At 38.1% G+C, this 13,520-nt stretch overlaps 1 protein-coding gene across 1 annotated transcript in view; it reads right to left on the bottom strand.

Moving 5' to 3' along the window:
• The window catches only part of LOC311516789 (macrophage mannose receptor 1-like), a gene marked incomplete at its 3' end in the record, with an annotated part of 143,023 nt that overhangs the window by 64,413 nt on the left and 65,090 nt on the right, over positions 1-13,520 (bottom strand). Inside the window, 3 exon segments of the mRNA XM_084621127.1 lie at positions 4,223-4,319; positions 4,323-4,624; positions 5,991-6,056. Of these exon segments, the coding sequence (XP_084477253.1) occupies positions 4,223-4,319; positions 4,323-4,624; positions 5,991-6,056 (465 nt within the window).

The following is a 13,520-nucleotide window of genomic DNA, read 5'->3' as shown; positions in this document are numbered from 1 at the left end:
AGTTCAACTTTCATGATAAAGAGATTGCACTACAGTACTTGTATTAGATGAATTAAAAATACTATTTCTTTTGTTTTTTAAAGTGCAAATATTTGTAATAAAGATAAATATAAAGTGAGCACTGTACACTTTGTATTCTGTGTTGTAACTGAAATCAATATATTTGAAAATGTGGAAAACACAAAAATATTTATATAAATAGTATTATATTATTGTTTAATAGTGCAATTAATTGCAATTAATTTTTTAATTGCTTGACAGCATACATATATATCTAGAGATAGATAGATAGCTTTATAGATAGATATAGATATGGATATATAAAAAAACTGGAGAAATACATTGAAATTTGAATGAAATATAAATAGTTAATAATATTGACTTTATGTTCAGACTTAAACCACATAAGGAAAAAAAGTGAAGTCAATGAAAATGACTAATTTCTTTACATACCCTCTAAGCCTGAGTGATTGATATTCAATTTTCCAGCTAATCATCAGTTCCTGAGTGACCACGAACACTGAGCAAATACAGGGAAAAGTATACAGCTCAATGGAAAACATAAAACTAAAATTGAAAATAACCTTCTACTGAGATAGAAAAGATTGTAGTGTCCCAAACAAATATAATTAAAGCACTGAAAAGTATTTTTCCCTAACAAAAAAGAAGTTGATTATAAATGTTAAACTTTCTCAATTATAGAACAGTAAGTCTTACATGTGTACTTGGAAAATTGGTTGAAATTCTAATGAAAAACAGAACAATGAAACACCTGGAAGATCATGATATGATAATGTCTAACTAGCAGGGCTTCTGCAAAGAAACATTGTGTACATTGTGTACATTAATCTCTTAGAATTCTTCGAGCATGTCAATAAATTAGTGGATAAAAGAGAACTAGTTGACATAACTTTTATAGATTTCCAAAATGCCTTCGACAAGCGTTTACTACAGAAACGAACTAATCCTCGGTTATTAGGCAAAATATTGTCATGGACCAAAAACTGGCTAGGAGGTAGAAAGCAAAAAAGTAAGATTAGACAATTTTTATCCTGGCAAAAGGTTAACAGGCCAGTGCCTCAAGGATGCATACTAGGTCCTGTACTGCCTAATATATTTGTTAATGATTTGTGAACAGTGTAGCAAGGTAGCAAAATTTGCAGAGGGCACAAAGTTTTTGAGGTTAGTCAGGACCAGAGAGGACTGTGAGAAACTTTAGAAACACCTAAGAAAGCTAGATGACTGAGCAGCTGTTGTAGCATGCCCTCATCTCTGGAGCTAACTTGTGTCAAAGCTGGCATCACCCTGCATACTCCCTGGCTGGCCAGTGTGCGGCTGCGGGGGTGTGTGCCTGATACAGTTTCCTCTTACGGGCTCTCAGTAAGTTCAGTGAGGCTTTATGGAGTGAACAGTTTCCCTTCCAGGGTGGGGGGGTCTCATTTATTTAATCAAAGGCCAAAAGGCCATGCAGGGAAGTCTTCATCTCTAGAGTCTAGCTGGGGAGTGAGAATTAATCTTAGTCTGTCTGCATCATTCAAATCCATCCTTCTTCTCTATCCAAAATCTTGATTTGGGATCCTCTTCTGGAGTCAGGCCTCCTGACACCACCTGAGGAATAGTTCCTTCTTGGGTCACAGGGCCCCTGCAGAGGTCAAACCACTGGAGCTCTTCTCTGGAGCAGCACATAGTTCCCCAGTGATCAGGACCTCCTGCCACTGTATGGGAAGGTCCTTTTGCTGAAACTGGGCCTCCCTAGGCACTTGGCATTCATAGCCCTTCTCTCTCAGAACCTGCTCCCTCCACGAGCACCTTTCCTAAGTCCATCTTTTCTGGTGGGCTCTCCAACCAGCTCTCTGAGAAGCTCCTTCCCTCAGGAAAGTTTCTTCTGTTCTGCTGACCTTCCTGACTGGACCCTCTTAACCCTTTATTACAACCAGGAATTCCTTAGCTATTTAACTGCAGCCCAGCCATCCAGGCAATTAACTACTTACAGGTAGATCTGGGTTGGCTCATGCTCTTTAGTGGAGCTTGTCTTAGGTCAGCTAGGTGCCTGCCCCTCTCAGAAAGTCAGTTACCCTGTGACAGCACCCTGATGGCAAATGAAATTCAATGTACATAAATGCACAAAGTTATCCACATTGGAGGCAACAATGTGACTTGTACACCTCACGGGTGTCTAAATTAACTGTATCAAATCAGGAAAGGGACCTGTGCATCTCTGTAGACAGCTTGGTGACAACCTTGGCTCACTGTGCAGCTGCAATGAAAAAAGCAAACAAGATGCTAGGCTGCATAGGGAATGGGATGGAGAATAAGATGAAAAATATTATAATAACTTTATATAAACGAATGGTGCAGCCTCATCTGGAATACTTTTTGTAGTATTGGTCATCCCCTGTCAAAAAGGATATTGCAAAATTAGACAGAGTACAGAGAAGGGTAATAAGAATGATCAAGCGCCTGGAAAATTTTCTTATGTAGAGAGATTGAAATGATTCAGATTGTTTACTATAGAAAGGAGATGAATAAGAAAGAGTACATAAAATAAAGACTGATGTAAAGAAAGTAGATCAGGAACTTCTGTTCTCCCTGTCTTGTACACAAGAACAAGGAGACATTCAATGAAATTAAAAGGTAGGAAATTCAACACTGATAAAAGGAAATACTTCTTTACATAATGGGTAGAAAGACTGTAGAACTTACTGCCACAGAAAGCTACTGAGACCAAGAACCTAGCGAGATTCAAAAAGGAATTGAATGTTTACACAGGTAACAAGAATATCCAGAAACTATAATTAAATACAAGCATTTTGGAAGAGATATTACACATCATGCTTCATGGCTTTAGCCAGTCTCTAACCATTAGAGATCAGGATAAGACCTAATGTGTGGGGCAGATCCCCTTGCATCTGCCTTCTACAGGGTTCTTATGCCTTCCTCTTGAGCATTTGTTGCTAGTCACTGTCAGAGAGACAGTACTGGATTAGATGGACTTTGGGTGTGATCCAGTGTGGTAATTTCTATGCTCCCAACTCTGTTCAGATACTATGGCGAAGAGTGCAAGACTAAAACTAACAAAGAAAACTCCCCCTTATAGCAAGTAGGTGTTGTGACTGAGAACAGACTGCAACATTGGACCCCAAATAAATAACTTTATAGCAATATGAGGCAAGGTCTCTCAACACTTGCTGCCCATTATTATCAAAAGAAAACTGGGAAGTGCAGGAGCTGTAGGGATGCTGACTCACAAAAGCATCCCTAGCCAACAAAGCACTTAAGCACATGCCTGACTCGTTAAGCAAGTGTCAAAGTCCCACTGAACAAATGGGAGTTAAACATCTGCTCAAGATCTTTCTGGAATAGGGATGTATTTAAACATTTGCTCAAGTGCTTTTCTGATTCAGGACTTTAGAGAGAAAAACATCTGAATTTTTCTCCTGCTCAGTGTATATAGTAACAACTATCACTAGCTACAGCCATTGAAAACCAAACTCCCAGGAGCACTGACTTGTGAGGTAAATGAGGGAACTTGCTGTTTTCACTAATTTCATTTTTTAAAATATTTTTGAGATGGATTTATGTTCTACATATGAACTGGTTTAAAATATAAATTCATCTTTCAATGTCTTCTCTCCATCCAGATTCATAAACAGTGAAAGAATGGGAGAAAATTTCCTTTTGGGCCACCAAACTTGATGGGAGCAGTAAACATAAGCCAGTGAGCAGAATGTAATTTTTCATGCAGAGTAGCTGAATAAACTAACAAGATGATGATGATGATGATTTATTAGTCTCTAAGGTGCCACAAGTACTCCTGTTCTCTTTGTACTTACACACAGTGTAATTTCACATTTCTTTGTCAAAGAAGGCAGGTACAATCACTAAGATATCAATGCAGCAAATCACATGCTTAAGTGTTTTGTTGGATCAGCATCTAATTTCATCTACATGTTGTAGCAGTCATCATTCCCTAAGCGTGACATCTACAGTGTAATCACATAGTTGTCCTTGTGTAATTATTAACACTTACTTGATAGAATTACCTTTCTCAAATTAGCCACCAACTTGGAAGGTCAGTTCACTCAAGGCCCAGTTCTGCAATATATCCATATTCAAAACTGAGTCAAGGATTGTGGGGTCAAATGCTTAAGAGTCCATATGCTCTAATAAATACACAAAGAAATTAGCAAAATAATAAAAGGATTAATTTTCAGACCTTTACCTTCATAGCCCCAGGAGCACAAATCATCTGTGGTTCCATAGATCTTCCATTTGCTCTTTACACTTGCTCCCTTGGATACTATGATATTTTCTTCTTCTCAGTTGCCAGAATGAAAAAATAAATCTTCTCCTTCAAGTGAAAACAGGGTTTCATTTCTGCATCCCCACTGTTGAAGTTCACTTGTCTTGTTGCAAGGATTCAGAGTGATTGCAACCTGGTCTTTCTTTGAAGGCACTCCCAAACATAATTTTAATGCCACACTCAAAAGCTGGTGATCAGAGACCCACTTGAATTTTTGTGACTCATTGTCCTGGTTGCAAATGGCAGTTCTGACTGAGCTAGAACTGTGAGCTTGTACACAATGTTTGTGGTCTTCATTATATATTAAAAATATTCCACTTTCTGAAAAACAACACGAGAAAAAACATTGTTTTGGCCAGAGGGGTTTGTAAGCAGAAGAGTAGATTTTTTTCCTACTGAAGGAAGCATGATTTTTACCACTTAACTATAGGTTCTGTTAAACCTAAGCAGAAAGAAGAAATTTCTTCTGCAGTATGGATAACTGAGGAGAAAGAAATCAGGTGTCACTCATGCATGCAGAGAGAAGCAATCATTCACATACATGCACAGATAAAATGCATAAGACATTTTTCCAAGAAGCCTTTCTAAGATGAACTGTGAGAAATCAAAATAACTTCAAGCAGATGATATCACTGAGTATAGTGTGTTAAAATTGCTTTGTATGTTTATTAACTAGACTAACGTCTGTGGTAATATCTTATACATTTGTACAGCCTGAAACACAACATTGGTAATTTATATATTTTAAATATGATATATAAAAATCAACAACGCCATTTTAGAGACTCAGATTTTAAAGTTTGACAAATCCTAAGACCAAATTTCATTGCACTGATTGTCCATTCATTGGTGTCATTATTGTAAATAATAATAATAATAATAATGCTGTGCAATTTGTTGTATTACTGGCAATCATTTATTTATTATAACAACAAAGTATCTAACCTCCTCTCTGTCATTTACTGTGCTATCCTGGTCTGATTTTACTTTTTTAATAATCTGAAAATCAACCAATTGCCTATTTCAGTTATTTTTTTTTGAAAGGTTCCTACAGAGTATTTCTAATTCTCCATACTGAACCTTTCCACCTTCATTTTTCAGAAATATCAATTTCTAGTCAAATCTTTCACGCTGAACCCTACATTCCTTATACATTCAAAACTCATTGTGTCAAATTCCAATGCTACCCTGCTCCACAGAGTAGAACCAGCTGGCATTGTGTGGACATAGAGGTCTGTTCATAACCTGAGGGGACAATGTCTCTGCTCCAGGCATGGCAACACTATATAATGTTCCAGACACATTTCCTTTATTGCAAATCCAATTTTGAGTCTTTGATTCGCCTCTCGTGCATCCTAGTGTCAATCAGAAATAACTCCACTGAAACTAAAGGAATTACACCTGTGTAAAAGGAGAGGTGACTTCAATCAGAACTTGTCTCTCTCGCCATAGGGAACATTTGTGAGGCATTTAAGGTTAAGCAGACAAGATGTTGTTTTTCACATCTCGGTTACACAGAGCTGCATCCCTATTCTATTGCTATAAGCCATTCAAATTAATAATTTCAGAAATAAAATATAAAGAATAATCAGACTGCATCAAAGGGCGTTAAAGTGACCCAGGAAAAGCATGAGAAGAGAAGCACTTTCATATCCTCATTTACAACAGATCTAGGACAGGGACTTACCCAGCTGCTGAATAGTTTCATGGATAAGAGAGAGCAAAACCAGGAGTAGTGAGAGAGTCATTGCAACTATTTAATTGCTTTCTTCTGATGTGTCAGTAGTTCCTATCACAAACTAAAAGATCCATATGAAATGAGCTACATAGTAGGGCCTCCTTAGTTCTGAAGGCAGATGGATCAGGGGAAGTTTCTAAATAAGGAAATATCCTGTCACGTGTGGCATTTTGAAACACCAGGAATTCACAGAGCAAACTTTGATTATGTAAGTGAATCTCTTCCTACGGAGGCTAAAGTCTTCTTCCACAGAAATGCAAGCGGTAAGCAAAGTGGTGTCAGTTCTGTGCAGATTTTCTGGGGACATGTTTGTGTGAAAAAGAGGTCAGATGTTTAGGATTGTCAAGTCTTCCGCTCTCCAGAGAGCAAATGCTGCACCAGCAGTAAAAGCACAATTTGTCCCTTTCCTTCTAGGATAAGCTTTAAAAGTCCTTCTAATACTGAGAATTATGATACCCCAAGTCACAGAAATCCTTCAGAATTTCTGTGATAAATACATGTGGTGTTCCTTTTTCAAGAATTAGAAGTTAGGATCTCTCTTTTCTCGTGCCATAGTTCATCCCCATAAAGACCTATTTAGAGCTACATGGTAAGGTTGGGATGTAGTCTGCATGTTCCCATGTTTCAGAGAAACTGTATTTGGCTGTAAAGTTCAGCTCCAGAATCAGATCCAAATTCAAACTTTCCAAAGATTGAGAAAGTTGAAAACATTTTAAAAATGAGTACAGGGTTTTTTTTAATAGGAGCGTGAATAAGATGAGACTGAAGCCATAGTAAGGCAGCAATACAACTGATTGAAATGATATTTGCAAACATTTATTAGATTAATTGAGCCATTTTTTTCTCGTAATAAATTATGCACAAACCAATCGTATTTTTTTTTTACAATTTGTTCATCGGTCAGAATTGTTCCCTGAATCCTTTTTCCAAACACACATGGGCACGGGAATGGCTCATCATGAATATTGGTCCTAATTTGCAGTTACTTTGTTCTTTTGCATGAGGCTGCAGAGGAAGGGGTGTAGCAAAGGTAACATTCCTTGGGTGAGATTCTGCATTGTGCCTCTAGGAGGGGCAGCACAGAACGCACAGCCCAGGGAGAGTGGGGCCCCTAAGGTGGCTTTAAGCTTTGTACAATTCAGTCTCGGGCTGCTCCAGGGCTGCTGGTGTAACTTTAAAAGCTGTGAGGAGTGCATCTAAGCAGAGTTGCAGGGCCACACTATGACCCACAGCCCTGCCCAGAATCTCCACAGTGCTGCATGCTGTGGCCTCGCATCTCACATATGAATCACACCCCCAGGTTATCCCCTGACATGTCCCCTACACCAGAGCTTGAGGGGGAGGGGGTCCTCACAGGTCTTCTGAAGTGTCTCCACCAGATGAATCCTTCCCTTGTGGAACCGGGGTGTTTGGGCCCCTTTACATCACGTCAACCCTTTTACCTGACATCCAGGGGCTGGAGCAGGAATAAGGACCTCACCCCCTCTATTCTAGGTGCAGAGCTCTGCAAGTTCCTCAGAGCAGCCTCAGTCTACTTGTAGGCCCTGGGAAGAAGTGAGCTGCAGTAGTGTACGTACCTCTTGCTACAGTCAACATATTTACGATGCAGAGGCCTGGGAAAAGTGGTGGTGAAGAGCCTTTACACCCGCCTGTAGTCTGAGGAGGCTATCTGCACTCATTTTACAGCACCTTTATACTGCCACTCCACTTACTGTATGTTTATAGCATTTATGAGCTGCCTTGACTCCACATGCCAATGTTGATACACTGGTAGGTATGACCACCAGAAAACTCTTGTGAAAGAAAGTCACTTAGTGTTTCAGGTGAGAAGTACTGTAACACGAAATAAAGTCATATGAGCTAAAACACCCATTGCAGATAGCAGGTATTTGTTGGAAAATGCTGAGCGATTAGATTTAGATTAGATTCTAAAGTGAAATTATGCCAGCAGAAAAACTCAGAAGTCTCTGCTTTGGTTATGAAACAGAGACCTAAATGCAAAAATTAGACATAAGCTATTTGTTTTGACAGCTCAACTTAAATCTCAAAAGGAATGAAAGATCCTTAAGGAGCTCCAGAAAATTAAAAAGGGGAACTGCATAAATTGCTGAATAATATAACTCTATGGAAACTCAAGCAACTATAAACATTAGGCAAGGGAAAGAATATAATTTGAACTCTTCAACTGTGGACAAAATATGTTGATTGAATAAGAACATAAACAAAAATAAGTAAGAACCAGAGCTATGTGAATAACAGATTTTTTTTTCTTTTTTCTCTTTTTTTTTGGCAATTCTGCAAAAATTGAAAGAAAAATTCATTTTGCATCAATGGAAAACAACATTTTTCAAAATTCTCAGACAATCAAAATAATAATTTTAGATTGGAACAAAACTTTTTGTTTGAATGGAAATGAAATGTTTTGTTTTGCTTTTTAATGAAATTAAAGGAAATTTTTAAATGAAAAGCTCTTTTGGCTCAAAAATGTAAACACATTTGTTTTGGAAATGTTAAAAGAAAATGTTATTTTTTTTCTGATTTTAAGGGTTTTCTTGGCAAAAACCATTAGTTGAAACCAACATGAATTTGAAAAATATCTTGGACACCGAATCTGCATTTTTCTCCAAAAAAAGTTTCAGTTGAAACGTTTCACCTATCCCTAGTAAGAATCCTGATCAGTATCACCCAGATAACTCAAACCTTTATAGAACCCTCAGCAAGAAGCTCTCACATTTAAGGGTTTCCCCTAGACCCAACAGTGCAAAACTCATTACACAAGAATTTATCAGACACTGTTAAAAATTGACCAAACAACACCACCGTAAGCCCCAACTGGAGTTCTGGCAGATATTTTTTTCTAGACAGTCTTGAAATTATTCTCCTCATCATTAACTGGTGCCTCCAGTTTTACTTTATATGAAGGCTTCTTCCGAGAATCATAGGAGACAGTAACGTATATCAATAATTCACAAAACAAGACAAAGATCTCACTCGGTGAACCCCCGCATTAGTCACTTTCACTTAGACCTAAGTTATAAGACTTTTAAAAAATATCCAAATCTTGAGGGTTATTACTAATTTTTAACATAAGTCCTTATTCAGGTGAAATGAGGGCTTGGCTACATGGGGAGGTAGTGGGCAGCAAGCGGGGGCATAAATCTACAGCACACTAGTATGCCGCTCACTAACTGTCGATGTGGATCCTGCTATCATGCATTAAAAGTGATATAGTGTGCTTCGAACTACTCTGGGAGTAGGTCAATGCGCATTGGGGAACTTTTAATGCATGCAGGATAGTAAGGTCCATACGGAGAGTTAATGCATGACACACTAGTATGTTGTAGATTTGCACCCCAGCTTGCTGTACACTAACTCACTGTTTAGACAAGTCCTCCCATTTGACGTAATAATACCTATAATATAAAATATACCCATAATAATACCTAACTCTTTTATAACGATTTTCATAGGTGAATCTCACAGCACCTTACAAAAGAGGTCACTATCACTATTTTACAGATGAGGAAACTGAGGCACAGAGACTTGCTTAAGGTCACCTAAGAGGCCAGCATCAGAGCCAGGAATAGAACCTTGGCCTTCTGAGTTCCAGATTAGTGCACTATCCACTTGGCTACACAACTTCCTCTATTGTATGTTGTATACTGGGACAAGACAGACTTTATTCCAGGGAGACATGCAGAGGTAATGGTGGGAGGGTTCTGAATGTAACATCAAACAGATTCTCCCTGGAGCAGCAATGCTTTTACGGACCAATCCAATATCTAATGAAGTCAGTGGGAGTATTTCCACTGATTTCAATGGGCATTGGACTGGGGAAAAGGCTTTGGAGGTTGAGATGGCTGTACCTTTTTGAAATTGTGGAGATCATGGGTGTCTTGAATAGGTTCATACGTCAGATTAAATGAATTTATGGTCTGCTCAACTGATACCCCAATGAATACTCCATCACTACCCCCAAATTCTAATACCACATGTAGCTTCTGAAACAACAGCAAAACACGCAAAACCTCCTTCATCACCAGAGCTTTTCCACCAGATCTTTATTTTGAAGTGTGGGAGTTCACAGGTTGTAATAAACACAAGAAAAGAATTTTACATTTTCTAGGGAAAAGAGCCTGCTTAGGTTATACTACAGCCTTTAAGGACTAGGCGCTCAGTACAAGTGGACATGACGTGTACAGGCTTATATGTAGATGGATAGACAGGTAGAATGTGGAGCTCCGCTTCCCCACGTGCTTGTACTCTCTCTCAAATTACCAGTGAGTTATTTTATTAGAGACTCTCCTGCCTTTCCTCTGTTTTTCACTGCTTCATAGCCCCAGTCCACTGCTCCTGCAGTATTGCTAAGCAGGAAATAAATCCTCAGTTTGCTGGTGCTCATGCCTTTCCATTCTATCACAGAATTAAAAATGGTAACATGCCTTTAGGGAAAGAAAAACTGTGGACTCACTGTTCTGAGCAATTGTTTGTAATGACAGAAGGTAACTGGGGAGTGGCAGATAAAATTGTACAAAGGGGAATGGAAGACTAACATATTCAGAAAAGATTAGATACTTTTTTTTGAGAAAGTAGCAGGGAATATTAGTTCTGATGATCTGGGGAGGTAAGATAACATGGATAAAAATTAGGGCTGTCGATTAATCGCAGTTAACTCACACGATTATCTCAAAAAAATTAACTGCAATTTAAAAAATTAATCGTGATTAATCATGCTGTTAAACAATAGAATACCAGTTGAAATTTATTAAATATTATTGGATTATTTTCAAATATATTCATTTCTATTACAACACAGAATACAAAGTGTACAGTGCTCAGTTTATATTATTTTTATTATAAATACTTGCACTGTAAAAATGATAAAAAAGTAATAGTATTTTTTAATTCACCTCATACAAGTAGTAGTGCAATTTCTATCGTGAAAGTGTAACTTACAAATGTAGATTTTTTTTTGTTACATAACTGAACTCAGAACCAAAACAATGTAAAACTTTAAGGCCTACAAGTCCACTCAGTCCTACTTCTTGTTCAGCCATTTGCTAAGACTAACAAGTTTGTTTACATTTACGGGAGATACTGCTGCCTGCTTCTTATTTACAATGTCACCTGAAAGTGAGAACAGGCATTTGCATGGCACTTTTGTAACTGGCGTTGCAAGGTATTTATGTGCCAGATCTGCTAAACATTTGTATGTCCCTTCATGCTTCAGCCACCATTCTGGAGGACATGCTTCCATGCTGATGATGTTCGTTAAAAAAATAGTGCATTAATTAAATTTGTAAGTGAACTCCTTGGGGGAGAATTGTATGTCCCCTGCTCTGTTTTACCTGCATTCTGCCATATATTTCATGTTATAACAGTCTCGGGTGATGACCCAGCACACATTGTTTGATTTACGAACACTTTCACTTCAAATTTGACAAAATGCAAGAAGATACCAATGTGAAATTTCTAAAGATAGGTACGGCCCTCGACCCAAAGTTTAAGAATCTGAAGTGCCTTCCAAAATCTGAGAGAGACAAGGGGTGGAGCATGCTTTCAGAAGTCTTAAAAGAGCAACACTCCGATGCAGAAACTACAGAACCCAGACCACCAAAAAAATAAAAATAAAAAAAATCAATCTTCTGCTGGTGGCATCTGACTCAGATGATGAAAATCAACATGCATCAGTCCTCTCTGCTTTGGATTGTTATCGAGCTGAACCCGTCATCAGCCTCGATGCATATCTTCTGGAATGGTGTTTGAAGCATGAAGGAACATATGAATCTTTAGCGCATCTGGCACATAACTTCTTGTGATGTTGGTTGTAAAAGTGCCATGTGAACGCCTGTTCTCACTTTGAAGTGACATTGTAAACAAGAAGCAGGCAGCATTATCTCCTGCAAAAGTAACCAAACTTGTTTGTCTGAGCGATTGACTGAAGTAGGACTGAGTGGACTTGTAGCCTCTAAAGTTTTACATTGTTTTATTTTTAAATGCAGTTGGGATTTTTGGTACATAATTCAACATTTGTAAGTTCAACTTACATGATAAAGATATTGCACGACAGTACTTGTATTAAGTGAATTGAAATATACTATTTCTTTTGTTTTTTACAGTGCAAATACTTGTATTCAAAAATAAATATAAAGCGAGCACTGTACACTTTGTATTCTGTGTTGTAATTGAAATCAATATATTTGAAAATGTAGAAAACTTCCAAAAGTATTTAAATAAATGGTATTCTATTATTGTTTAACAGTGCAATTATCCGTGATGATTTTTTTAAATCGCTGGGCAGCCCTAATAAAAATATTAGGTGGTTCTTTGTATGATTAACAAAAATAAGTGTCAGCTTCTGCAAAAGCTGAGAATTAAAAAGAGGAAGGCTATAAATTGGCAGGACTTAAACTTCCCGTTCCTTTCTCTGGACTCTGTGAAGATCTGGAGGATGAAAGACAGAAAATTATTAAAAAAATGTAGAAACAAACTGAATATAGAAAGATGTGTTTTATGGACAGTTGCAAAATGAATGTGTGGTCTCAGACCAGATTCTACTGGAATCCCCAGCAAGTAGAAAAGCTTTGTACATCTCCACCAGCACAAAGCAGCATATTAGGACACAGCAAAGCTAGGGCTCATTCTCTCAGTTCCCAGCTCTGTCCCTTATATGTGACATTCTGCAAACTACAGGCTATATTTTAGCCACTTGTAATGATACTTGCTTCAAAGGGGTTGTCAAGGTTCCTTTCCCACTCTGAACTCTAGGGTACAGATGTGGGGACGTGCATGAAACCCCCCCTAAGCTTATTTTTACCAGCTTAGGTTAAAACTCCCCCAAGGTAGAAACTATTTTACCTTTTGTCCCTGGACTTTATTGCTGCCACCACCAAGCGTCTAACAAATATATAACAGGGAAAGAGCCCGCTTGGAAACGTCTTTCCCCCCAAAATACCCCCAAGCCCTACACCCCTTTTCCTGGGGAAGGCTTCATGAAAATCCTCACCAATTTGCATAGTTGAACACAGACCCAAACCCTTGGATCTTAAGAACAAGGCAAAAGCAATCAGGTTCTTAAAAGAAGAATTTTAATTGAAGAAAAAGTAAAAGAATCACCTCTGTAAAATCAGGATGGTAAATACCTTACAGGGTAATCAGATTCAAAACATAGAGAATCCCTCTAGGCTAAACCTTAAGTTACAAAAAGACACAAAAACAGGAATATACGTTCCATTCAGCACAACTTATTTTTATCAGCCATTTAACCAAAACAGAATCCAATGCATATCTAACTAGATTGCTTACTGACTTTTTACAGGAGTTCAAACCTGCATTCCTGCTCTGGTCCTGGCAAAAGCAACACATAGACAGAGTGAACCCTTTGTTTCCCCCCCTCCAGCTTTGAAAGTATCTTGTCTCCTCATTGGTCATTTTGGTCAGGTGCCAGCGAGGTTGTCTTAGCTTCTTAACCCTTTACAG

Source organism: Lepidochelys olivacea, assembly GCF_965140295.1.
Source record: "Lepidochelys olivacea isolate rLepOli2 genome assembly, chromosome: 2".
Taxonomy (NCBI): Eukaryota; Metazoa; Chordata; order Testudines; family Cheloniidae; genus Lepidochelys; species Lepidochelys olivacea.
This window is presented reverse-complemented; position numbering and strand designations above follow the sequence as displayed.